The sequence below is a fragment of the Platichthys flesus genome, chromosome 16 (genome assembly GCF_949316205.1).
Source record: "Platichthys flesus chromosome 16, fPlaFle2.1, whole genome shotgun sequence".
In the NCBI taxonomy this organism is placed as follows: Eukaryota; Metazoa; Chordata; class Actinopteri; order Pleuronectiformes; family Pleuronectidae; genus Platichthys; species Platichthys flesus.
Genome location: NC_084960.1, coordinates 10,024,550 through 10,051,863, shown reverse-complemented (window position 1 = coordinate 10,051,863; position 27,314 = coordinate 10,024,550). Strand labels below are relative to the sequence as shown.

Here is a 27,314-nt window from a genome sequence, read left to right as displayed (position 1 = left end):
CACAGTCACAGTCAGGGAGGCAGATCTGCAGTTTGAACAGACCAAAGAGAGCCACTGGCTTTGACTTGTAGGCGGACCCCTCCCTAGCAACGAGACCCAACCCCCCCTCTGACCTCTGACCTGGGCTGTGGCCCCTGGATGACAGGAGAAGAAAAAAAAAAAAAAGGCGGTTTCAGTCTAAATTCAGCCGTCAGACCTTGGAGGAGACAGGGGCGGGCCCTCCCGGCTTTTAGAGGAAACTCACATCTCTTGGCATTGTGGGAGCGACAAAGATCGTCAGCCAATGGCGGGACAAGTGCAGAGCCTGATGGATTGTTGCATCTGAACGTGTGACGTTTGAAGAGTGTCCAAATTAGGACCATAATAGGTTGTGTGATGGATAGGTAGGAAGCGAACACTTAGATTTTCACACAGGAGCGGATGTGAGCTGTTTGCGTTCGGGACAGAGAATGATTGATCGATTCTTGTGGGACGAGGATTCAGCAAAAACAAAAAAAAAAAGGGAACAGATGGAAATTACTTGGTTTTTACAAAGTTGTCAACTGGAGGGCTGCATGCATGAAAACAATTTAAGACCACGACTCTGGAAACTCCACGATCCCAATCATATATTTACAAATGACAAACATTGCATTGCCTCTTTCGTGACATATAAATTGGAAGCATACGACAGTGGTTGTAATCTTCCATTATGTGCAAGACTGAGTCGTAATCACACAAGACAGCACATGCACCAAAACCACATGTATTCAGACTTTAACACAAATTCATGCTTTTGCACCAGTATAGCCATGTGATGCACTTTTCCTGACCCGTGTTACAAAATGAGCATTGGATTTCTTATTTAAATCATCAAATAAACATAAATAAAATATATAAAAAAAAAACATCAATAAAAGCTGCAAAACCTTTTGAGCATTCTTCTTTAACAATGTGTGCGCATGTCAATATGCGTTTTAATCTAACCCAGCGACAGAGCTGCATCAGAGGAATTCAGGGCCTGTCACACTTTCTCACGCATAGCACAGATCAACACACGTCAAACAGAATAAACAGCGTTTTGAAATGAAACCAGTTTGAGGTCCTCTCGATGCAACCATCAAAGTAAGGCACTCTGTTGAATTACAGATTGAGGGTAACACCACAGACTGAAGCAGAGGGGCTTTCATTAAAATCATTACTGCTTGTTAAACCAGTGCGCTGAGTTCTGAGCTGGGGCAACAGTTATCAAGTGGACATGTGTTGGCAACAGCTGAACGGTCAGCTGGGAAATGGCTGAGTCCAGGGAAAGTGGAGCTGCAGGGGCTCACACACTCGTATGCGTGTGTGTGTGTGTGTGTGTGTTTGTAGCTGTTCCACATAGTGGCTTTGCACAGGTGACAGCCGCATTGACCCTCAATCAGAGTTCACGACCCTGTTATGTTGTATGCCTGCTATTCCAAAGGTCAAAGGTCAACAGGATTGATTTATCCGCAGCAGCGATGCTAAAAGAAAGTCAAGCAGCAACTGGATCTGACTCTAAGGCCTGTGAATATAAACCTCTGGCAATAATAAAACAGAGGCTGGGGTACGGTGGCCCTGAAGTGCAAATCACATCGGAAATGGAGGTGTTCAAATTAGACAATCACACATCTTAAAGAATTTGTCAAATGAAGAATCTCACAAATATCTATTTAATATACTTTATAGGAATATGTGTCTGCACTTGAAGATTTCAGAAAGTGAAAAGGGATACACGTAGAGTGAGAATTAAAAACCCCTGCTGTCTGTTTTTTGAACCCCGCTGGTGTTTTTTCTAATATGGTTTTTTCAGGGCCACCGTACAAAGGACATTTTCTGACGCATTAGAACTGAAGGAATATCTGTTTGTGGTTTCAGTGCTTTGTGTACGCTCATGTTGCACCACAGTCCCGTCGAGTGTGCTCCATCGCAGAGTGAGGAGACAAGTGTTGGTTTTCATGACGCAATGTGCAGAGTTTTGGGGGATTATCACTGCTCAGCTGAGGAATGCTTAATATGTCTGAGTGGGGAAATCATAGAGGGAGCGGCGATGAGGACACAGCAGCTTCACACTTTGCTGACAGGGACATTTTTCTTTTCAGTTTTTTTTTTTTTATCAAAGTGAAGCTGCAGAAAGACAGAACCTTCTCTCACTCACCTCCACCTCTTATGCTATGATTACAGCAGACATTTGAGTTATTTTTCTATTAATTACGCAAATTACCAGTTCGATGAATGGTCTTGAACCTGAGTCGATAGAGCAGTTTTTATTTCAAGAAAATAAATATGAAAATAAAGTTGCATTTGTATAAAATACTGTGGATATGGTCTCACTCATTTCGTTTGACTTTTGACTGGTATAAACCTTTTCTTCAAGCATTTGGCATATGGACATTTGTAATTTTGACTTTTTTAAGACTGGGGTTGATCTTAAAATCTGTTTACGTTGTCTAACTTATCACAATGAGCATTTGCATATATTTGTTGTCATTGTTGATTATTGTATCACAACAATTAAGTAAATTGGAAAAAAATGTGGAAACAACTTAGTTCAATTTTAGAGGGGAAATATTGCACTTTGCATTTACTTGTATCTGGAAGCTGTAGCTTTTGACGATTTTTAAGTTTAGGATTAAAACGGTAACTTTATAAAATATGATTAATGATGAGTTTAATTCCCCAACAACAACTAGTAAGCTTCACCCTGAAAGGGTACATTTAAATGCTGCTCATAACAAGGACTGTTCTTCATAACGTTTGTTATTTCTTTAAATACTAGAGTTACTTTTACTTTGAAGAAATACTCGCAGGACTACATGAGCAGTATTAGTGGTATTTTTAAACTTATGTAAAGCATCTGAATACCCAATGCCTGCAAATTGCATGACGCTTATAGTGTTGAAATGTCAATGCATGGAAATGTAGACTTGATACAGCTTTTGAAAACAACAACCCAGCAAGTTGTCTTCATGACAAACAAAAAAACTGATTTTAAATGAAAACGAGTGATTACCTCAGACAGATGCTGCCCCCTGTGGGACAAAAGTACGTTGACGTATCACTGTTTGTGTTTTGCACTGCATTAACCCACAAACCAAAAGCAATAATAGCAGCAGTGAGAGCACAGAGAAAATACTTCATGTTTAACATCTCGCTCCCATCTCAAAGAGGCCGCTTGCATTTCCAGCTGCTGTGATTGTACATTTATGCTGCAGGGATAACACAAGCCCGGACATGACTGACACTGGTCAGTTTAAGTGATGGTGATGTGATCATTGGTCTTGCAGACATGCTGTCAATGCACTGATGGAACACCTCAACCTAATGTGACTTTCCGTTAGAATGAAGGCAACGATTCCTACCTGCAGACATGAGTCAATACGCAAAGATAAGATGCAGGAAACTGACGAAATGGTATCTGTCCCAAAGACAACAGTGACCTCATGAGGGAGGGAAACCCTACTCTGCTTTCTGTTGAGAGAGACTTGGCTGAGCGTGCACTTAAAAACTCATCAGCGTGTCCACCAGGGTCAGACTTTCACTTACTGGTTGGGGGAAGGCTCTTGCCAAATTTAGAAAGAAAACACAGTCGGCCAGATCAAGTTGAGTTCACGACGCCTGGTAAGATATCCAGTAATAAAATAACAGCTGTTGGCCCGTGAGAGAGCCGTGAGGTTGTTTTCAAAGGGCCTGTGAACACTCCCGACCTTTGACTCATGTTAGTGATCACAAACTTACAGGAAAGACGTATTAAGAAGACACCAAACAAACATGTTTCATTCATTTTACACGTTCATAGCTTGTACAGAGGAACATGTCACGTCTCGCCTGACTCCTTAAACTACGTTTATGTTGTGTTTTATTATTCATTCTCTAGTTCCTGTTTCATTTTGTCAAAATGGCCCCAGTGGTCCCGTTAATGTGCGGGTTGTGACGGTGGAGCCAGGCGTGACCCAGGATCAGCGGTAGCTGTGGACACTTCATCATGTGGGCCTGGATGGTCTGGCGTGACTCAGCGGTTCGAGGGTTGGGGGGCTGATCTAAAAGGGTTCGGCTCACAAGTACTACCCAATCTACGTGTTAGACCTGCCTTTTATTGGGCACCGGGAGACAAAATGGTTGACCTGTCGACAGAGATTCCCCTGTCGGCAGGGTTTGTGCTCCTCTGGTGGGATGCCGGTGTGCCCCGACTCAGGCCCCCTTGGCTGTGGCCCTGCAGTGGGAGCTGGACTGGTCGCTGCCGAGGTCTCTTGATGTCTGACCGGTAGAGGACGTCTGTCTAGTCGCCACGCCAGGATCCAGAGGTTCGCCCTGATGGCGATATAGAAGATCATATTAGAACAGTATTTAATATAGTCTGCCCATTCATGGAGGAAAGTGTCACACACCGCATCAGAAGGCCACTCACTGACGTCCCATTTACAAAAATCTGCCACTGTCTGGTCCCCAAGTCTCATGATGCCACGGGCTGCATCGGGCTGAAGGCACCTATGCCGAACACCTGTCATAGCTCTGCAGTAAAAGCCTGGAATGAAGGCCAGGGTCAGCTTCTCCCAGAGGCGAGCTCAACAGTGATGAACATGGTCTCCTGAGTGGGAAAGGTGTGTGGCTGCAGGGCAAACTGGAAGGAGCAGTCTGTGAAATAGAGGTCGAGGTGACAGTTGTAATGAGGGTCTCATGGTGTTGGAGCACGCTCTCCATCCTCTCAAAGTTGCTCTGCGATGAGGGATTGTAGTGTAACGCTTGTGTGAAGGAATCATATGCGGCACACTGCACAGCAGAAACAGATGGTAACAGGCCGGGTGACTGGAAATGCACTGGATGATATGAGCTGAGTCATGCAGAACTGTGTGTGTGGGTGTGTGTGTGTGTGTGTGTGTCTGTGTGTGTGTGTGTGTTTGTGTGTGTGTGTGTACGTACTCATCATCGTAGGTTGGGAACTCCTCATCACCCGATCGCCAGAAGCTCCTCAGTCGTAGCTGAGCTCCCAGCCTTTCCAGTGAATGTATTCAAAGTTGTGTCTCTTGTGCTCGTGTTCTCCTTTCTTGAACCCAGGACATTCCACTCCGACAGCTTTGTTAGCACACCGTCCCCAGGCACCGTCAGTCACCTGCCCTGCCTCTCCCCTGCTCCCTCAACTCACTGACGTTTTAGTTGGGTAAGATAGTCAATGTTAATCATTGAACAGTGAAAACGCATCAAAGATTAACAAGTGGCCAGATCAAGCTGGACCAGGTAGGCTGACATACTGTCTTCTACTCAGCTGTATTCAGGCTGAGTATTGACTGTGCGATAGCCACTTCAATCCAATGTCAGCATTGATCTCTTCCTCGGTGCTGAGGTGCTGTGCTCAGCGAGCGTTTAGCACGCGCAGCAGGACTCTGGACTCATGCAGCAGGAGTTTGCTCCAGTGGTAAGTTTATGGTTGTGTTAAAATGGAGTCACATTATATTCATAACAGATGTTTGGGTTTGTGAGATTGTTCTGTTATTACTGAATAACCATTTGATTTAGACTGGAGGTGCCTACCATCATCACAGGCATTTTAATTGATCAGACTTGATTTAAAGTTACTTGTTTTACCTGGACAGTCTCAGTCTTACTGTTTGATCGGAGAGAAATTTTTACAAATGTGTATTTCATTATCCACAAATGTGTACAATTTGTGCACAACCTGAATACACATTATTTAACAGACATGTTTTTAATTCTCACTCCACGTGTATCCCTTTTTACTTTCTGAAATCTTCAAGTGGCGACAGATATTCCTATAAAGTATATTAAATAAATATTTGTGAGATTCTTTACTTTACAAATTCTTTAAGATGTGTGATTGTCTAATTTGAACACCTCCATTTCCGTGTGAAGGTCTTTCATGATCTCCAGCTCCCATTAAAGTCTGTGAGCAGTGTCATGTAGAGGACAAGTTACCAGTGGGACATGTCTTCAAAAACTTTGTGAAGCCCTAATCAATGCCTGTGCTTTCCTTTAAACGAATGTTGCTCTCAGTGCCAGGTCGCTCCACGTGGACACTCCTCCTCGCACTCCCTCTCTGACCAGCAGTTATGTCCACGGCGCCTCCTCCGTCTCTCTGCTCTCCCACACTGTGAGCCAGAGCCTGGACGCCACGGCTCAGCGCTGGCCTGACCGTGAAGCTGTGGTTTTCCTGCAGGACGGCGTCCGGAAAACCTTTGCACAGTTTCAGCAGGATGTGCGTCTCGCATTTTTTGCATTTTATGAGCCATCATAACCATCAGCCTTAAACACAATACAACTATCAATGATTCTTCTTCTATTTTAATGATCATCACTCTTTAAAAAACAGTGAGAGTTCATCATTGCACTCACTTTATGAGATGATACTAGTTTGACCTTTTGACCTGCAGGTTGACAAGGCGGCTGCAGGCCTCCTCGCTCTGGGCCTGAAGCGAGGTGACCGACTGGGAGTCTGGGGACCCAACACATATGAATGGATCCTTTTCCAGTTCGCGTCCGCCAAGGCTGGAATCATAATGGTCAGATAGGGAGCCTTTATATGTACTTTTAACAGCATTGTATAGCTGTGTGGGTGTAGTCATTGTCATTCACTCGGTGAGAGGATAAACTGAGCCCCGGCCCTGTGTGGTTGTCCTTGCAGGTGTCACTGAATCCAGCCTATCAGTTGAAGGAAGTGGAGTTTACTCTAAAGAAGGTAAAGGCTTGTGACACATCTGACATCTGACAACCGACAACTGATAAGTTTCATTCAAAGACGATAGAGGAGGAATATAAAAGTAACAGAATGAATATGTTGCGTCCAGGTCCAGTGCAAGGCGGTGGTCTGCCCGACTCACTTTAAAACCCAAAAGTTCTGTGAGATGCTGAGGGAGATCTGCCCAGAGACTGACCTGACATCAGCCGGTTTAATCAAAAGCTCCAGGTATGAAACATATCTGCCTTAATGTATTAACATCAGTTTTTCTGGATGTACCATAAAGTTCCTGTCTCGGCTCTCCCAGGCTGCCAGACTTGCGAATGGTGATTTTGACCGACAGCAGACAGCCGGGGATGCTCCACGTAGACGATGTGATTCAAGCGGGAGAGAGTCGGCACCACAGAGAGCTGACGGAGCTACAGAGCAAGCTGTCCTTCGATGACCCCATCAACATCCAGTTCACCTCGGTAACCTGCATTAATGCACCACATGCAATACATCACCTGGACTGACACTATGATGCAACCTTCACCGGCCCAGCACTTTGTCAGAAACATTATTGGTAGCATCTCCTCTTTAGCTCTTTGTGGCGTTGATCCCACATGATGCTAGGAAGATTCCTTTGCCCAGTGCATGGTCAACAGAGTCATGTTTTTGTTCCAGGGCACTACCGGAAGTCCCAAGGGAGCTGTTCTTTCCCATCACAATATTGTAAACAATGCCTACTTCATGGGTCTGCGAATGGGCTACGCATCAAGAGTAAGTCCTTATTCGTATCTCGTTTGAAAAATGCGTGAAATCAGTGAAATGTGAGTAATCTTGTTTACTTTACTTTAATCCCGTACTTTAATCAGCCTGGGGTGCGAATCTGTGTGCCTGTGCCCTTGTACCACTGCTTCGGCTCTGTGCTCGGAGGGATGTGCATGGCAGTGCACGGCATCACGCTTGTCTTCCCTGGGTCCGCCTACATCGCCCAGGCCAATTTAGAGGCCATTCAGAGTGAAAGGTACTTCATGAAGTTCATCATCACAGTTCAATTAAAAATGTATAACGTGCACATTCACTTCCTGCATTGTTTCTCAAGGTGCAATTACATCTATGGCACTCCCACAATGTTCATCGACCTGCTCAGCCAACCAGACTTGTGCAAGTATGACTTGTCATCGCTTGAAGCTGGTGAGAAGTTTAAGGTTAAAACTGCGTCATGTTGAATTTGGTGTGATGTTCTGCCATCCTCTGAGGCGTCACTGTCCGTGTGTTGTGCACAAGGGTTCTTGGGAGGTGCTCCGTGCCCCCCGGAGATTGTGAGAAAAGTGAAAAAAGACATGAACATGAAAAATATGATTGTGAGCATACGAAAATATATTATCAAATAAATCAAACCGTTACTTCTCAATCGTTGAAAAACATGCATCTGTCTTGTTTTTGCCAGTTGGGCTACGGAACCACTGAGAACAGCCCAGTCACATTTATGAGTTTTCCACAAGACAGCGATGAGCTGCAGGAAAATACATCCGGCTGTATCATGCACCACACTGAGGTAAGCCCCCTCTCTTTTTCTGCAACCTTTACCAACACATCTCCATGATGACTCACAATGGGACTATCACTATACAGGCAAAGGTGGTGGATCCCAATACAGGGGAGATCGTCCCTCTGGGGGCATCAGGAGAGATAATGATCCGAGGCAGCTGTGTCATGCAGGGCTACTGGGACGACCCTGAAAAAACCAGAGAGGCTATCTCCCAAGATCGCTGGTTCAGGACCGGGTGAGATGAATGCCGACTGACGACTTTACTTAACTCAACAGAAGAAAATGCATTTATGTATAGATACATGAAAAGTTATTAGCACACCTGTATGTTATTTCTCCCCCCCCCAGTGACACAGCTAGCCTGACGAGTCTGGGATACTGCCAAATTGAGGGACGTATTAAGGACATGATCATCCGTGGAGGGGAGAACATCTACCCTGCTGAGATAGAGCAGCTCCTCTATACACATCCAAAAGTGCAGGAAGTGCAGGTGAGAGGCACGATCAGTGGAGGGCAGCAAAGTATCTGTAAACAGTTGACATTTCCTCCACGGAGAATCCACATTATCTGGCTGTGGTGGAAATTCAACATGCGTTTCTGTGTTTCTGAGGTGGTTGGAGTGAAAGATGAGAGGCTGGGGGAGCAGGTGTGCGCCTGCATCAGGCTGAAGGAAGGTCAGACCTGCAGCACAGAGGAGATTAGAGCGTTCTGCAAAGGACAGGTGATACAAATTACTCAACATGTGTCTGAACACAGTTGAACACTATGTGGTCTGATGTGTGTTGTCTGTTCTTTCTAGATTTCTCACTTCAAAATCCCACATTATGTGATCTGTGTAGACAGCTACCCCCTGACTGTCTCTGGAAAGGTAACTTCTGCTCTGCTAAGTAACATGTTTCAACCATGATCTGGATATAAAGATGGACGACATGACAGCTCCTCAAAAGTGAAGCCAAAGCCTCTTCAGTGCCCCATAGTGGCTGGCTGCGGTATAGGCCATAAACCCAGACCATTCCATGTTAATGGAAAGTACATGGAACAAATTAAAAAGTCAATGTACTTAGTTGAAGCTTTAAACCTGGCATGTGATTGACAGCTGCGACTGAAGCGTGATTGGTCGTGTGCGTGGTCCTTGCTACTCAACAGACTATGAATGATATACTCACCGTTCATATCTGGGATTTTTTGATTACATCACTAGACAGTGGGAGGATATGTAGGCTTGTGGTCCACCATTATATACAGACTGTTGTCTAAACCAACAATAAGCTCGCTTAATTCAAACTAAACTGAGATGGCTGCTACTTTGTGTGTTTTCTAGATCAAGAAGAACATATTAAAGCAGGATATGGAGAAGAAACTGGACCTTTAATTTGTGGACTGATGGAGAGTGAAGGAACCTGCTGAGAAAGACAGCAGTCTGCCAATGGAGAATCATTCATGTTTGACCACTCCAAGTGATTTACAGTGCAGTTTAGTGCCATTGACTCATTCACACACAAATGCAAACAGTGCGTCTATGGGCAGCACTGTTTCTATGAGGGGCATTGGGGTTCGGGTTCTTGCCCAAGGACACTGCGGCATGCAGATTGGGAAGACTGGGATCGAACCGCCAAACTTCTTACACTTGTACTCTTTAAATGTTTATGTAATTATTAAAGAAAATTTCGATTCTGAGAGTGGTTCTTTATCTTTGATCATGATATCACTCTTTGACAAACAATGGGAGTTAATCATTGTGCTCAGTTAATATTTTGAGATGATTAGATAATAGTTTGACCTTTTGACCATCAGGTTGACAAGGTGGCTGCAGGTCACCTTTATCTGAAGCAACCAAATAGGAGTTTAGGGACCCAACACATATTTATATTATATTGAATTTTCCAGATCGCTTCAGCCAAGGCTGGAATAATCGATTATACAATTGGCCTCACACCAGCAGATATGATCAAAAGCTCCAGGTATGACTGATTTCTGCCATACCTTTTTCAAAATTTGAATAACACTGTATAAGTGAATTTCGTCTGTAAGTGATACAAGATGGTGTATTGTTTCTGACAGACTCGCTCACGTTGATTGTGATTGACACCAGAAAGTCCAGGATGTTCCACATAGATGAGACAGAGCTGAAGGATCTAGAGCAAGTTGTCCTTCGAGCTACACAAAGTTATCCACTGGACAGAAAAGAAAGCTGTGGCTTATTATCGTGGTTAACTGTTGTTGGTCATTGGCCAGTGAGGGTCAGTGGACGTTAAACATTACATGTTGAACAGAAACAACCAGACAGGCCGGTGGAACCAGGTCATCTCTTTTCAGGGCCCTTTGTCTTTTCCTCAGATATAAGATAAAATGCTCAAAATTTATTGGGTGAAGTAATGATAAATGATAAATAAAATGAAGAATTGGGCCTGCGTAAGAAACTATTTCAAAGAAAATCGAGACTTGCAAAATGAATGTCTCATTACCACTGTGTGAATAATTAGTCAAACTATCCAATGAGGAAAAACTTGAATTCAAACAACAAAATAACTGACTGTCATTTAGAAACGAGCTGTTTCCACGTGACTCATTTAGCTTCACAATCACACTTCAGCCCCTCGAAGTCTCACTCTGAAAATATCAGGACGTTCTCATGCAGAATTTCAAAGTAAAAGGGAATTATGCTATTTTCACTGTTTTGGTTATGGCAACAGAGAAGGAGATTATTTTTGGTGTCTTGTCAATGGGCCAGGGCGAGATAAGAAAAAGAAAAAAAAATGTTAACGTTTAGAGTGTGATGTTTTGTCAAAGTGTTTTATATTTCTCTGCATTTGTGTGGCCCTCTGCCTCCCTCTATTGGTAGTATTTGGTTCTGACCTGCTTACACTTAGTGGTACATATTGATTGCTGTGCATTGAGTTGTATCATGTGCAGTGCAATTATTTGCTGTGCTTGCAGTTTAGTGTTCGACCCGTTGATTGTGCAATATTTGAACCCGATTGCCTTGTTGTGTGTTTTAGCGGGTTGGGGTTAGAGCCTGTACTTTTCAGAAGTTCAACCCTTGAGTTTCCTGATTTGTGTTGTTTGTAGTTTTCATGAATTTGTATTGCACAACATTTGTTTTTTTATTTATTCCCCCTCCTGGTGATTATTCTCTTTCCTCTGATACCAGACCAGGTTTAAAGGGCCGTGGCAGTATTATAAAACCTTAAATAAACAACAACCTTAACAAACAGAAACGCTTCAATGGTTGTAAGTGTGGCTGAGACATTAACAAAACGAGCATATGTAATTATTGATAAAGTCATAACCATATATCCCACAGCAAAGCATGGAAACTCATGGTCACAGAGTTTGAAGGAATATAAGTTTGAATCCAATAAATGTGACGTTTTGCATGTCTAATAACATTTTCAGATTCATTTTTCTACCTGTACAGGCATGACGAAGAAGTTGATTAAAACTTCAGGAGTTAAGGTGAAGCCAGATGCATGGAAAGTTGACGCAGCAAACATGTGTGTTGCCGCCACACAGGGAAAAACAGCCGTGGGGCCTTCACTCAAAGTGTAGTAAAACGTCGTCAGTCATTAGCCAGGGAGGCTCAGGGAAGGTTCAAGTTTTAGTTGAACACGGAAAAGCAGAGAGGCAGGAGGAAGCAGCTCCTTCTAGAGACCTGGTGTCTCCTTCTCTGATGTCCTCACATATCTGAGTGTCTCCAGTTCCCGCTGACACAAAGTATCTGTGTCACAGGAGCGATGTCAGCGTTGATCTCTTCCTCCGTGCTGAGGTCTGCTCACTCACTCAGATCCGTGGATGCACTCAAACGCAGCCGGACACTGAAATCCTGCAGCACGACCTTGCTCCGATGGTAAGTTTCTTTCTCTCCAGGGTTCCGATCGAGTCACCGACACCGTTACCGATTATATTTGGTTTTGTGACACATTTTATTGTCGCTAAATATAAAATCGCGTTTGAGGTGGGGTCGCATATGTGTGTTATATAATCTACAAGTTTGCGCAACGAGTCATGCGTAAAATCGCTTGTTCACATCCACACACACAGGTCATTTAAACACATTTAAAACAACTTCATCGGCCAGTATAACTTTATGTACAACTGTTTTACTTCCACTTCCGAAATAAAACGATTCCGGTGCATTCATACAGCCAATATTCGTATACTTTTGTTTGTGTGTGCATATTGTTGAGTGTGTGCACATGGATCAAATGCATGTTTGGGATTCTTGAGACTTTTTTTCACGACGTCCAGCTGCACAAATATGGGAATATGAATGCTGCGTTTACATGCATGTGAAAAACGTGGGACGTCAGTGATTTCAAGTGTGAGATCAACGTGGGAAAAAAAAAAAAATTCCAGACAGAACAGCTCGTCGCTTCAAGATGGGAATATTTACTGACTTAGTGATATTCTATAATGCAGAAACTAAATAAGATTTAATGAGATGCATATAAGTTTTGGACAGTGTTGTGTGTAAGGCTGTTCCCCTTTATTACATGTCTTCCTCTCAATAAAAATCTATAGTGTATATCTATAGTGTAGGACAGATAATCAGTGGGTAATCTTTCCAAAAAGATGCAGTTAATTGTTAATTCCAAATCACTGCCCATGCTTAGTATTTGGCTCCTGTGTTCTTTCCCTCTGCAGTGCCAGGTCGCTCCACGTGGACAGTCCTCCTCTCAAACCCTCTGTTACCAGCAGTTATGTCCATGGCGCCTCCTCCATCTCTCTGCTCTCCCAGACTGTTAGCCAGAGCCTGGACGCCACGGTGGAACGCTGGCCAGACCGTGAAGCTGTGGTTTTGCTGCAGGACGGCCTCCGGAAAACTTTTGCACAGTTTCAGCAGGATGTGCGTCTCGAGCCTTTCGACTTTGTCTTTCAGGAGCCAACATACCCATCAACATTTAAACATAACAAGTAGTAGTCCTGAGATTCAGATTGTGCCTCTTTCCTTACAACTTTTAATATGGTTAATCAACATCTTTGAATCAAGCAAATTTAGCTTCATGATGCAAATGTTGGTTCTTTTTTGGAAGAAAAAAAACCATCAGGCTCAGTAACATAGTAATTACATTGCACGTCACAGCTCTGATTGTGGCACTGATTCAGATTTGTTATGAATTTCTTTACTTCTGTTGGTGCAGGTTGACAAGGCAGCTGCAGGCCTCCTCGCTCTGGGCCTGAAGCGAGGCGACCGACTGGGAGTCTGGGGACCCAACACATATGAATGGATCCTTTTCCAGTTCGCTACAGCCAAGGCTGGAATCATACTGGTCAGTTCTGTATTTTCATCTGCAGAGTGAGCAGGACACTGAAGTCACTAAATAGGTTTCCCAGTATGAACCTATAAACACAACATGATGCAATATTGTATGTGTGCTATGTGAAGGCCTTTGAGAAGTGTGTGCTGAGGAGCTGACTTTAAACTGTTGTCCTCACAGGTGTCACTGAACCCAGCCTATCAGGTGAAGGAAGTGGAGTTTACTCTAAAGAAGGTAAAGATTGATTACACAACCACATAGCCTACTTAATATATTACTCAACAACACTCAAATGAAAAAAAGTTGGTAAATGTTCTACTTTCATGTGAACAAATTCCTTATTGAAGCAACAGAATGAATATGTTGCGTCCAGGTCCAGTGTAAGGCGGTGGTCTGCCCGACTCACTTTAAAACCCAGAAGTTCTGTGAGATGCTGAGGGAGATCTGCCCAGAGACTGACCTGACATCAGCCGGTTTAATCAAAAGCTCCAGGTATGACAGATATTTAAAGACCTTCTTAACACACATACTCTGCCTCTAGTTATTATTATTTTTTAACTACAATAGCATGGATGTACCATAAAGTTCCTGTCTCGGCTCTCCCAGGCTGCCAGACTTGCGAATGGTGATTTTGACCGACAGCAGACAGCCGGGGATGCTCCACGTAGACGATGTGATTCAAGCTGGAGAGAGTCGGCACCACAGAGAGCTGACGGAGCTACAGAGCAAGCTGTCCTTCGATGACCCCATCAACATCCAGTTCACCTCAGTAAGCATCTCCGCCGGAGCCCCTTTGTGGCTTTGAATCCACACGACGCTGGGAGCATACCTGTGAGATGCCGGTTCTTGTTGATATGATCACATCGCATCTTTTCTGCAGTTTCATTCGCTTCACATTTATTTGATCACATTGTCAAAGCGTTCTGCTGGATTCAGATCTGATGACTGTGGCCGTTGAAGATCCGTGAACTTCTGCTATGTGACAGGATGAACTGTCATGCTGGAAATTAACCACTTAGCAATGGTTACAATTGAACTGGTTATTCTTTTAATGTTGCTGCATCTCTTTGCTGCCTACGAAAGCAAATCAGACAACAAGGCAGACAAAAGCTTTTTCTATAAACTATATCTCTATGTCTTATCTATACAGTGTGAGTATGCATGGTATAAAATCAAAATATAATGTTGTCATATTAAAGTTATCAATCATACAGAAACTAAAAGATATATAACCTCATCGATATGCATCCTGCAAACAGCCATCTGTCTTTTTTTCCACCCTTTCATAAAAAAATAGCTGATCAGACTGAGGGTTTTATGACAGGAGACAGTGAAACACTACTGGACACATGCTTTTTTCTTTTAGGGCACCACTGGGAGTCCGAAAGGAGCTTCTCTCTCCCATCACAATATTGTCAACAATGCCTACTTCGCGGGGCTGCGATTGGGCTACGCGTCAAGAGTAAGTCCATATTTGCCTCTTGTCCTCAAGGGGAAACACAAACAGTGAAATGTGAGTAATCTTTGTGTTGCGTGTTTGCATTAGCCTGAGGTGCGGGTGTGCGTACCTGTGCCCTTGTACCACTGCTTCGGCTCGGTGCTCGGAGGCATGAACATGGCAGTGCACGGCGTCACGCTCGTCTTCCCTGGGTCGGCCTACAACGCCCAGGCCAACCTGAAGGCCATTCAGAGCGAGAGGTACGACCCGAAGTTCGTCGTCCAGAAGAGTTTAATATTCCTTCCACCATCCACGTTTCACTGACTGCTCCTGTTTATTGTTACTCAAGGTGCAATTTCGTCTACGGCACCCCCACAATGTTCATCGACTTGCTCGGCCAACCAAATTTGCACGAGTATGATTTGTCCTCGGTGGAAGCTGGTGAGAAGTGTGACGGTTAAAACTACGACACAATGAATTGGGTTCGATGTCGAGCCATCATATGAAGCGTCCTTGTCCGTTTTGTCGTGCGTCAGGTTTAATGGCGGGTTCTCCGTGCCCCCCCGAGGTTGTGAGGAGACTGAAAACGGACATGAACATGAACGAGATAACGGTGAGCGTCCACCTGTCCTGTCCTTTTATCCAAACAAAGCCAACGACTTACAGTTATCCTTCCGCCATGAAAGAACACGTGTCCGTCATGTTTTGACAGATAGGTTATGGAACTACTGAGAACAGCCCCATCACGTTCCTGGGATATCCAGAAGACAGCGACGAGCTCAAGATGAATACTGTCGGATGTATCATGAACCACACTGAGGTACGCCCCCTCTCGGCTCCTGTCCGCAAGGTTCAGCCGTGATATAAGCTACTAACAGTGAAAGTGTAACCACAGGCAAAAGTGGTGGATCCCAACACAGGGGAGGTCGTCCCTCTGGGGGCGCCGGGAGAGCTGCTGATCCGAGGCAGCTGTGTCATGCAGGGCTACTGGGAGGACCCTGAAAAAAACAGAGAGGCTATCACCCAAGATCGCTGGTTCAGGACCGGGTGAGATGAATGTTAGAAAGACATACTTCAACTCAACAGAAGAACATGAATTTATGTAAAGACACATGCAAAGTTTTGAGCACACTTGTATGTTATTTCTCCTCCCCCCGCGCAGTGACACAGCTAGCCTGACGAGTCTGGGATACTGCCGAATTGAGGGACGTATTAAGGACATGATCATCCGTGGAGGGGAGAACATCTACCCTGCTGAGATAGAGCAACTACTCTATACACATCCAAAAGTTCTGGAGGTGCAGGTGAGAGTCACGACCAGTGGAGGGCAGCAAAGTATCTGTGAACAGTTGACATTTCATCCACGGAGAAGTCACATTAATCGGTTGTTTCTGTGTTTCTGAGGTGGTTGGAGTGAAAGACGAGAGGCTGGGGGAGCAGGTGTGTGCCTGCATCAGGCTGAAGGAAGGTCATACCTGCAGCACAGAGGAGATTAGAGCGTTCTGCAAAGGACAGGTGATACAAATAACTCGACATGTGTCTGAATACAGTTGAACACTATGTGGTCTGATGTGTGTTTTCTGTTCGTTCTAGATTTCTCACTTCAAAATCCCACATTATGTGATTTGTGTAGACAGCTACCCCCTGACTGTCTCTGGAAAGGTAACTTCTCCTCCAATAGTAAAACGTCTGAACCATCAACATGATTATTTTTGATTTAACATGATTAAACTAAGATGGCTGCTTCCTTTTTTTTTTTTTAGATCAAGAAGAACATATTAAAGCAGGATATGGAGAAGAACCTGGGCCTTTAATTTGTGGACTGATGGACATTGCAGGAACCTGCTGAGTCATGCATTTTGTACCAAGAACTGAAATGGACCTATAACACTGATTTGTATCTTGGTTTTTACCATATTTTTAAGTTTTATGTTTAAAAAAATTAAAACCTGAAATCTTGATAGTTCATTATTAATGATCTTAGTCATAGTTGATCACAGCTCCAAATTTGGAGGACAATTTCCCAGGAAATGTCCAGTCATTGAACCTTGTGCTTAGAATTTCATCATCTTTACCTAGAGAGTATGACACAAGTCCACAGTTTACTTATCATCTCAGTCTTTATTTACTTAAACAATTTTGACAAACAATATGATATCATACCACAGTGACCTTAACCACTGTTCAATAGTAAAACTCATTGAACACATGCCATACAGAATCTGAAATAAATAGGACGTTAATGCCAAATGTCCGTATGTACAATGTGGAGCTCGGCAAAATCACCATCCCTGCAAGCTCTGTACACTGATGGTAGAACACAGGTTAGCAACAGGCTCATAGTGACATCTCAAAGCTGAAGCCTTCAAATATGGAACAAGATGTCAAAATGGTGACACAGGTCGGAGAGAAAGAAATGCATCAACAAAGTAATGTGTCTGAAAATGAACGTCTAATATCCAGCCCTCGAAAAATCAAAGCGGCTGAACGTTACCAACATAAACCAGCCAAAGTTACCGGACAGTCTCGGAGAGGATTCTCCATTTGTTTCTAAGTGTTCGTGTTTGAGTTTTATAAAGTTAAATCCACCCACTCATGTTGCGAGTGCACCGTGCCATTACATCAGAACGTGGTTAATGAGCCTGTCACAAAACTTCAAAAATCTATACATCGAACATAAAAAAAAGAAAAGGAAAAAAAAAAGGCAAACTGTTTCCTCAAATTGCCGACGCACGTCCACGGAGGAAACGCGGCATAAGGAGCAGTTTGATTAAGTGCGGCTTTAACCCAGAGGACAGAATCGGCGTGGAGACTACTTCCAAATCAATTACAGCAAGTAGCCGGTAACAGGAGGACAGACGGCGGTGCAGCTACATGGCTTTGAACGATCAACATTCACTTCAGTCGTTAATGTGGGGGCCCGACCACGCCTCTCCAACCCCCACTTTAAATATGCACACATGCAGGAAAAATTGCAAATAGAAAAAATGTTGCATTTTAAAGCATACTGTGAGATAAATTAGTTAATATTAACACATCCCTTTTTAAATATAATACATTCTAAATTAAAACGAGTTCAACTGTGCAATTTAAGTGAAAATACAGGAAAGAAAACAAAAAATTGAGGAAGCTGAAGTCTGTTGAAGACCTTTTGTCGTGGGGGGGGATTTTTCAAATGAACAGTGGAACTAGAGACACAACCACCTCAAAGTGGACATCTAGAGAGCGACACATTGCAATGACATTCATACAAGCACAGTACAGTGCAGCTTTAGGCACATGCAAGTGGTAGGAACGTGAGCACAAAACACTGTGCGCCTACTCACAGATGCATTTACAGCTGCAAACCGGAGGCAGGTTCATTGTATAGTCAAGCCTCTCTTCCACACATCAGGTTCAAAAATGCACAATCCCAAAACAGGCAAAAACACACACACATCTGTCACTCTCGCACTCACACACACAAACACACGCACGTGCACACACAATGTAATGGTCTTTCAAGTGTCCTCTCTGTTCCCACACTGTGACGGGTGGATAAGAGTTTCAGTGGAGGTCTGCGGGGGGGGGGGGCATGGGGACAGCTCACACACTCAGAGGCAGCAGGCCTGGTGGAGACACAGCCCTGGATGGCGCCATGGAGGTCAAGGAGCTTGGGTCCAATCCATTAACAGTCCTGCAATTGCCAAGTACACGCATAACATTAGCAGACGCCAACAAATACACACAACACCAGGTGTAATGCGACGGCTATTTTCTGCACATCCAGTTTGTGTTGTGTAGCCAAGGACTCACGTTTTATCGAAGTAAGAGGTATGTAGAGAGTGAGAGAATTTGGTGGTGTTGCTGTTGATGAGTGTGCTGTTGTCGGAGGTGTAATTTTTCCTGGCGGCCTGATCTTTGGCAAAGTTCCTACAGGCTGCGAGCTTGGACTCCAAGGCCTAAAGACAGAATAGGAAACAGAACCACCATATAAATACATTTCTGTTTGCTCTGTGGCTGATGAGACAGTGTTTCAAAGCAACCAAAACAAAATAATAATAATAATAATAATAAAAAAAATACGGATTAAGACCTACCCCGACTTTTCTCAGGAGATCACCGACGATGTTAAGAGCTGAAAGTCTTGCGGAAGGAGTGAGGGAGGAGCTGCCACAGCCATTAGTCAAAGCTAGAGGAATTAACAACAAGCCGATATCAGTACACTCAGCAGTTAAATTTCAATCTACTGCGTTGAAACATAAGCGTGAGATTAGTCCTCACCTTTCGGGCTGATGAAGGGGTGCTCTATGCTCTTTCCTACAGGTGTGGCCGGGAGGGATAAAGAGGGCTGCACTGCAGAATCCATCTTGTCGATGTCTAAGGTGGGTGAGCTGGGTGCTGACATCCTCTCTGTCGTCCGCTCGCGCACCGCCAGCTCCTGTCTCAGGTCTGCGGGAGACAAGAGTCACACTCGTGAAATGCTACTCCTGCTAATCCTTGCACGGGTGACATACTGCCTGCGAGAAAAGGGGCAGGGTGGTTCCTTGTGTGCGTGTTCTTTACCTCGTGCTTCGTCTTTCAGCCGCTGCACAGACTCCAGAAGCGACTCCTTCTCGTCCAGCTCGCTCTCCAGGAAGGCGTTCCTCTCGATAGCCTGATTTAAACGGCCCTCGAAGTCCTCGAGAGACACTATTGTGGCCCTGCGCGTACAAATGAGAGGAACAACTGTTAATGTTGTTTATATAATATTGTAGCTCCAAATATATACAAATCAAGCAAACCTAAAAATATCAACCCTAAGGCTTTGTCTCGTATTAAATTGACTCTGACCTTTTGGCTCTCTCCAGGTCGTCGTTCGCCTGCTCGAGCTCACGGACGTATTTGTGGAGCTGCTCCTTGATGCTGCGCGTCTGGCCCAGATCATCCTCCAGCATAGATATCTGCTTGTAGCTCTGGGCGTAATGCTGCTCCAGCTTCTCCTGATAGAGATGGGAACAGTGGAGAAGAGGGAGTGAGTGTAGGGTAGAAACAAGAAAATCAAGAGACCTGTTGTTTACGGGGGAACATTTGTTTTCATTTCTTCTTTGCTGAGGTTAGATCCATTTGCAATTTTACGCACCGTACAATAATGTTGACACTTTATTTATAAATCACTTTTCAAAAACAAGTTTACAAAGTGCTTCACTAACATAGAAACTGACAAATTAAATTCCCAGATAAGAAACCTAGTTTTAAGCCATAATATAAAATGAGTCTTAAACAAGATTTAAAAGAGGACAACAAGGTAGCTTGTTTATTTTTAGAAATGGAGCCTCAGTTTGGCGCTTTACCCTGGGAACCAAAAGCAACAGTTGATCTGCAGATCTGAGATCAGAAAGAGGTAGGTACGGGATCAGAAGGGCCTTGATATAACGGGGCAATGGCGATTTAAAAAACTAGCACTACAATTTTATGAAGCGAGAATGGGGGGGGGGGGGGGGGGGTGTTTTCATACTTTTGTGTTTTTGTAAGAACGGACGTATTTTGGGCAAATTGGAGACGGTTGATAGTACAACAGTCATTAAAGGGGAAACCTGGTGAATTAGGAGGGTCATGAGACGGCTAGTAAAGATGTTCTTCCACATTATTTGACTGTCAAAGGGTCTCTTTGTTCCCTGGACAGAACGAGTGGCTCTGGGGTACTTCACAGTGCTGTCGGTGGCAGGGCTGCATGCCTGGAAACCATGATTCACCGTCTCTCTGGCTCCTTTACACTGTTCGTCTTTAGCATTAGCTTCTGCGAGCTAATCACAATACCTACAGTGACGACAAACGATTTGAAGAGCACAGTGGAACTTCTGGGAGGTGGTGAAGTCTGATCAAACTTGCCCTAGGAGTTTTCTATTTTCTTCCTCCTTATCCTGACATCCAATTAAGAAGTGCAGGAGGATTATGTAACAGCATTCCCTATTAACAGCTACTACACGAATCAGACGTTGGACCTTTGGCTCCGGCAGAGCAGATGACCTCCGAAGTAGCTAATTCCTTTATCAGCGTCCTGACCCACAGACCGTACAAGCAAACCAATCCCAAGCAAAGCCTCGCAGCAGGTCCCCTGGCGCAGTTACCTTGAGGTTGGCCACCTCGTTCTTCAGTCTCTCATTCTCCGTTTGCAGGTCTCGAAGCCGGTGTTCGGCCTGGCTGAGCTGTGCCTCCAACTCAGCCTCCAGTTCTCGGCTCCCCTCCTGGAACTCCTGCAGCTCTTCCTGTGCATCATGGCAGCTGGATGGTGCACACACACACACAAACAAATTCAGTTTCCAGCTATCCTGTTCATCGTCCGCCATTCAATTGTGTAGAGCTGACTGGCTGAATGGGCTCTGGAAGAGAGAGGCTGCCTTTTGTCCTGTAAGATGAGCCAGGCATGTTCTGGTAGCTTTACCTCCACTGCCCAGAAATAAACCTGCACGAAAAAGCCAGCGAGGTATTTGTAGATTTTTAACCTGCAATTCTGCCAAACAGGAAATAGTGGGGCAGCAGCAGCGGCTCAGCATTTTCGAGTTAGGCGTTCTAAATATACAGCTCTGACGAGACAGCTGAACTGTACCAGAAGGTGGTCGGGAAGTAACACAGAAAAACAGGCCTGCTGTCATGTGTCTGGGGAAGGGGGGGTTAAAGATCAGGGGTAAAGAGAGAATTGGGGGGGGGGGGCAAGGAAACAGGATGTGTGTCTGCTCTGACAATTCAGAAATCTTTTGGGAATAATACACAATTTATTACCTGGTTTCTATCTTTTTAAGTAAATATGTCCATTCGGAGACGGAGGGAAAATGAAGAGGAGTTATTGTCTTATATATTATTTATAGTGATATTATCTCATAATTTAAATAATCTAAACTGACCCTGATTTGTCCACCTGTGGTGTGAAAACGTGGTTCTCACTGCTCCCAGATCAGCTGACCTCCGCTGGTATAATGGCCTCTCAGTGGCTCTACACCGCAGTGGAATCCATGAATCAGTTGTTGTGCCGGCCCACACATACCATTGCCACAGAGGCTGCTTCATCAGCACGCTGGGCTCTATAACTTCCCAGTTTAACCACACAGAGTTGTCCGCCCTCGCACTGGTTTACCAGCAGATCAGAACAACATGTGCTACACAGAGCAGCTTAAATCATGAAATTACTTCAAGGAGACAACTTCTGAGAAGGTAACTAATGAACCCAGCGTGCCGGCAACGTGATGGTTTGCTGTAAAAGTGATTTTTCCATGCGCTGATGCTTCGTCCCCATACCCTGTACCCACAGCAGGAGTTTCCAGGATTTAAACTCTCTCTGTGCAGTTTAATGCTTCCTCCAGAGAGCGATGGGCCCCAAAATTCCACGAATAGAAAATACAGACAGACAGAGTTCGACAAAGATCTTACACAGCGCTCGTAAGGGCCCCTGCTGCCTATCCCCAGCATATGCTGTGGTCTCTGTTTAAGAAATCAAAGATGTAGTCATTTCCTCCTGAGTAGGCCACAGCTGTTTGTGGGCACAGACCTTTAAAAAAACATGTCTGCTCAATTCCCTTATATGGCTTCATACCGTCTTCTCGTGATCAAACTTTTAAACTGAACATATGAAAACATTTGGTCAGTAAAATGTGAAAATGATTGTGTAATAACATCTTTCATTACCACACGCAAAACTACGTATTCAGCAAATTAGCATCAGCCTATGTATTACGTAAGAGTGGGTGGTAACAACTTTTTAAACAAAAGTCGTGAGTTGAAATGTTTTTCTTCCGTCTAAATTTTTATTTTTCTTGCAACACAGACCATGAAATAAAACGATGAAAAAATTGTTACAAGACCCACATTTCAAGACTGAGCTGAGAAACAACATTTTCTTCATGTAGAAAAGGCTGAGAACAGAAAATATTGGCTATATTCTTGAATTACAACGTTCAGTGCATGATGAAGGATTCAAGTCAACTCACACAGGCAAAGAAATTCAATAAAAGATATATTTCACGTCACAGGAGAATTCATTTGAGTCGCTTACCTTTTCTTATATTTGAGGGCTTGTGACTTCCAGTAATCCACTTCCTCATCTTTTGACGAAAATTTGGGAATCATCTCTGTGTCCATGTCAGGGCAACCTGAGGATTGAATTCACATATTAATTAGTGATTTACATTACTTAAGAGTTTCTACGAAAACAATCCACAGTCAATGCTAACGAGGTTAAACGAAGGCCAAGTAATCTAAATGAGGAAAGACCATCAGGGGACGCACACATGGCACAAACACTATTTACATCCTTTGGCATGCAGAGTCAGGTGCAGTGCATTCCTTTCTAATCTCAGGGCCGAACATCCAGATAAATCACGATTAGAAATGTCTCTCATTCCCACAGGAGAAGACAACATAACAACACTAGAATGACAGTGTCCTTGTGAAACCACATTCAAATTGGCTAGATCCAAATTTGTATATGGATCTGCTGATTCTGCACAAAATTGAACACACTTTCAAATATCGTACCCTTAAACATGCCTGATTTTCTGTAATCAACACCCATGAATAATTCACAGAGAAACTATTCTCTTCCCTGTCTCGTAATGTTCTAGAATGAGGGGTTTCTCCCTGGGTCTTCCCCCACCCCTCCACAAAATGTCATGAAAATCAGTAGTTTTTGCATTATCCTGCTAAAAAAAGAAAAGAAAACTCAGATGAAAACATAGCCTTCTTTGTAAAGGGAAAGAAAATAAAGCTGAGGCAAGAGTTATCCATAGTTCCTCATGAATCAGTTTCCAATGAAAACGACATGACAAACTTTTCTATAAACTGTTACCAGCCTCTGTGACTGGTCCCAGTAAAATTCATGACTGATTCATTACATTTCATCAAACCTCACAACAGCTCAACCCTGTATGTGAAGTCAACATCACTTATCAGAGCTACTCAGAGCTGTCTGTTGTGGCCCGGTTCAGAAGGTGAAAAAGTTTTTCATCTTTCCTTTCTTCTCTTTACTGGAGGAACATTCCTGTTTTCTGGTGAGCCACTAAACTCGGCCTCGCTGTGTTCTATATGGATAGAATTCAAAATATTTAACACAGCTGAAAAAGAGGTATTTGTGTGTGTGTGTCTGTGTTCTGTGTGTATGTTGCTGCTGCCCACAGTAATGTGGTGGAGCTCCAGGAGTATTTATAATCCCACCTGAGCTCACTAGGATTTCCTACAGACAGGTTATTTATAAATCTTGGGGAACGTGGTTTGATTGTTGTTGAAACAGTCTGCACAAAAACTGGTTGAATAAATAAGACAAAGAAGTGACATAGGATAATGACGACACTATTATTATTATTATCATTATTACGTATTGGCCACACTAGCGTGGGTTGGGCTTAGACAAGAAAATGGTTATGTGGTTCTCTCTTTCCAAGAAGTGGACTGAGATGCAGACTCAGAGGCAGACCCTCGTCACCCTTCACACATTCCTCTGAGCTGGCGTCATCGACAATTTCCTCGCTGCAGACCCCTCACGTGTCTGTACACCGCTGTGGAAATCTCAAAGGAAACTGGAGACCAGAACAACAAAAGGGAGGGGACGGCGAAATGTTCCCAAAGTTGACGTAACATGTTACTCAAGCGGAGTCGTGAACTCTCTCCAGGGGAATAACCCGAAACGTATATTTTCTTCAGGTGATAAGCAGAGACGAGAAAATCCAGCTAGTCTAGCAAACGTAACCGATATGTAGTTATTATGGAGAGGAAGGTGATCCGGTTGTTTTGTGGGTTCCCCCGGGTACGTCTCTGAGCGACAGGAGACTGTTCCATGGTGATTCAGATCTAAAGCCTAAACACCCACTGGAGAAAAATATGGCTGCTTACCAGCTCACTGACGGGATCATTAAATCATGTGATGGAGGTCTACCCCTGCCAGAGCTATTTCACACATGCAGTACATATGACGACGGACCGCCACTGTGCTGGTAAGCTATATCATGTAACGACGCTGGGACTCAGAGAACATGACGGGTCCTGCTCTCTCTCTCTCTCTGTCTCTCTCTCTCTCTCCAGCATCCTTTTTGAGTGGTGCGAGTTTGACCCTCCGATCTATTTGTCTGCTGCGAGGTCCAGGGCCCAAAGCCAGCAGACATGGTGCAGGGGACATTTCACCATCTGTGCGCGGAGACAGGGGAATGTAGTAGTGAAAAGAGACATGCTTCCTTTCCCCACATCCTTGTTCGCTACATCCTCTTTTCTCTGCTGCAGATGACTCACGTGGTGTTTACTAAGAAATTAAAGCTATGATGGAGTCACTTCTCCTTATTCGAGGCCTTAGAGAGCGGTGAGCTGGACTGTGACTCATTTATTCGTCCAACTGAAACTATGGACAGATTTTGTTCGGGTGTTAGTTTTCTATTCATGTTGTGACCTAACTGTCTAAATATATTGAGAATTTGTCTATGGCTACATTTTTGAGAACTCTTGCTTTTTCTGTCTAGTCATTCTGCTTCTCCTTTATGAATTGGGTTTCACTGAATATTTACAGTATTACTTGGTTAGTAGCTTGTGAGATGAAAACCCAAACTAGGGCCATATGAGAACAATCTTCCCATTAGTCGATATCGGTAACTCTCGCTAAATTCCACATTATTTATTTTAAGTTTAAAGACTCATGTTTGCTGGTTGTGGTTATAAACTTGTCTTCATTAAACAGCAGAACATTTTACAAATCAGAGGAAGATGAGTTAAGTATTTTGTACTCGCACGATGAATAAGCATTACATCAATGAACATTGAACTACATTGCTATTGCTGAAAATTATATTGGGATAATTATTGATATTGTTTTATTGCCCTGCGTTCACACAAATGCTTATTTACAATGTCTCCTTGGTTTGATCTGATGTGAACAATAATACGAGCTACAGTTTGTCATTCTTATTCAAATCCTAATGGTTTTTTAAAATCCGTTATTCCCCAGACCTGGTCCCATGTGTGTTCAATATAAATCAAAGGAATTAAAAAATATAAATATTAAACTGTGGGAGGCTCTTCTGTAAATTTCGTTCGCCCTAAATCACTGTTTTTTTTTTTTAATGTAGAGCCATAATAAACATATTGAGTAAAGACAAATTAAGCTGAAGATAAATAACAGTAATACTCGTCAGGTCAGATAAACTAGCAGGTTGTCATGACGGTTCATCAAACCGCTGCTGTCATCGCGTCGACCCTTAACACGTAGAACGCGGTTGTCTGGCCTCACGATAATAAACCTGATGATTCACAGCGTTGAAATAAGACAATTGAACGTATAAAATGTGAGAATATGACGCAAGAACCGAGTCCGAAACCCGAGCGTCGCGATAAACACACACACAGGAGCCGCAGAGGAGCGTGAACACGACACCGTGACCCCCGGCGCGTCGTCCGCAGTACGAACACACGGAATTACCTGCTCATGTCAAAGCGGAGTGGGTCTGTCCTCAGGTTCGGCGTCTTTACATCCAACACACACAGACACACACACTTCCGCCCTGTCCCTGGCCTCAGTCCGCTCGCACTGACTGAGCTGCTCCGTGTTTAGGAAACTGCCAACGCGTCTCCCGGAAGAGACGTAATGTCCCGGACAGACGTACGCGCTGACGTAGCTCACGTTGACGTCAGGAAATGGGTAGGGCCGGTATAGAAGTAGATGTGAGAGATGGGACACAGGGCCGGTAGAGATGGAGATACTAGAAAGGATACAGGGCTGGTATAGATGTACAAGATAGAACACAGAGTCGGTAAATGGTATATTTAAAAGAAAGGACACAGGGCTGATATAGTCATAGATACTAGATAGGACAAAGGGCTGGTATATATATATATATATATATATATATATATATACGAGATAGGACACAGGGCTTGTAGATACTAAGCCAATACCAGAAATGTTTTTTTGGGCTGAGAACTGTTTGGATTAACACCACTTGTTATGTCTAACTCAGACTGATAAGACAGCCGAACCTTACATTATAAAGCATTTTTGTACACAGCAGGCACAATAGATTACAATATTACTGTGTGGGTTAGGGTTATATATATATATATGAAAAAGTATAAATAACAAAAAATATGTATAATTTCAAACAGAACGTCTGTAACCAGGCAAGGTGTTGTAAACACTTCCAGTTCAGTCTTCCTTCATTTGATCTTGGGCTATTCATATCACGTCATTCTCTATCTCTATTATAAATGACTGTTTCCTTCAGGGACTTCACTGTGATTCAACAACAGCAAATTCCCAGGAATGTGATGACATCGATTTTGTTTTTCTAAATATTATGGTCTTCAGCCGCACCTTGTTTTGGATTTGCTATGACAAACTTTCACTAAAGTGGACACGAGGTGGCGTATGATGTCAGGTAATGAACCTCACACATGGGGAGC

The 27,314-nt window shown here is 43.7% G+C and overlaps 3 protein-coding genes and 1 long non-coding RNA gene across 4 annotated transcripts; 2 read left to right on the top strand and 2 right to left on the bottom strand.

Moving 5' to 3' along the window:
• Positions 1 to 591: 591 nt before the first annotated feature.
• Positions 592 to 4,565, bottom strand: LOC133970511 (uncharacterized). Its single transcript, XR_009924311.1, has 2 exons — positions 4,389 to 4,565; positions 592 to 4,311 (listed from the first exon to the last, which is right to left on the bottom strand). It is a non-coding gene; the product is annotated as an uncharacterized LOC133970511 (long non-coding RNA).
• Positions 4,566 to 5,217: 652 nt separating this feature from the next.
• On the top strand, positions 5,218 to 9,905 carry LOC133970508 (medium-chain acyl-CoA ligase ACSF2, mitochondrial-like). Its single transcript, XM_062407357.1, has 16 exons — positions 5,218 to 5,413; positions 6,010 to 6,211; positions 6,387 to 6,515; positions 6,638 to 6,691; positions 6,801 to 6,919; positions 6,999 to 7,161; positions 7,358 to 7,453; positions 7,549 to 7,700; positions 7,779 to 7,870; positions 7,964 to 8,040; positions 8,127 to 8,234; positions 8,312 to 8,463; positions 8,577 to 8,718; positions 8,839 to 8,949; positions 9,028 to 9,096; positions 9,550 to 9,905. Exons 1-16 carry the CDS (start codon positions 5,310 to 5,312, stop codon positions 9,598 to 9,600), a joined length of 1,821 nt encoding a protein of 606 aa, XP_062263341.1. The 5' UTR covers positions 5,218 to 5,309; the 3' UTR covers positions 9,601 to 9,905.
• A 144-nt stretch (positions 9,906 to 10,049) lies between these two features.
• LOC133970507 (medium-chain acyl-CoA ligase ACSF2, mitochondrial-like) lies at positions 10,050 to 16,879 on the top strand. Its single transcript, XM_062407356.1, has 17 exons — positions 10,050 to 10,189; positions 10,290 to 12,075; positions 12,873 to 13,074; positions 13,370 to 13,498; positions 13,667 to 13,720; positions 13,860 to 13,978; positions 14,093 to 14,255; positions 14,853 to 14,948; positions 15,033 to 15,184; positions 15,274 to 15,365; positions 15,461 to 15,537; positions 15,637 to 15,744; positions 15,820 to 15,971; positions 16,087 to 16,228; positions 16,329 to 16,439; positions 16,518 to 16,586; positions 16,688 to 16,879. Exons 2-17 carry the CDS (start codon positions 11,963 to 11,965, stop codon positions 16,736 to 16,738), a joined length of 1,830 nt encoding a protein of 609 aa, XP_062263340.1. The 5' UTR covers positions 10,050 to 10,189; positions 10,290 to 11,962; the 3' UTR covers positions 16,739 to 16,879.
• Positions 16,880 to 17,025: 146 nt separating this feature from the next.
• On the bottom strand, positions 17,026 to 26,490 carry ndel1b (nudE neurodevelopment protein 1-like 1b). Its single transcript, XM_062407358.1, has 9 exons — positions 26,335 to 26,490; positions 22,933 to 23,029; positions 21,014 to 21,167; positions 19,737 to 19,885; positions 19,470 to 19,606; positions 19,188 to 19,355; positions 19,004 to 19,095; positions 18,720 to 18,865; positions 17,026 to 18,600 (listed from the first exon to the last, which is right to left on the bottom strand). Exons 2-9 carry the CDS (start codon positions 23,016 to 23,018, stop codon positions 18,510 to 18,512), a joined length of 1,023 nt encoding a protein of 340 aa, XP_062263342.1. The 5' UTR covers positions 23,019 to 23,029; positions 26,335 to 26,490; the 3' UTR covers positions 17,026 to 18,509.
• Positions 26,491 to 27,314: the final 824 nt, after the last annotated feature.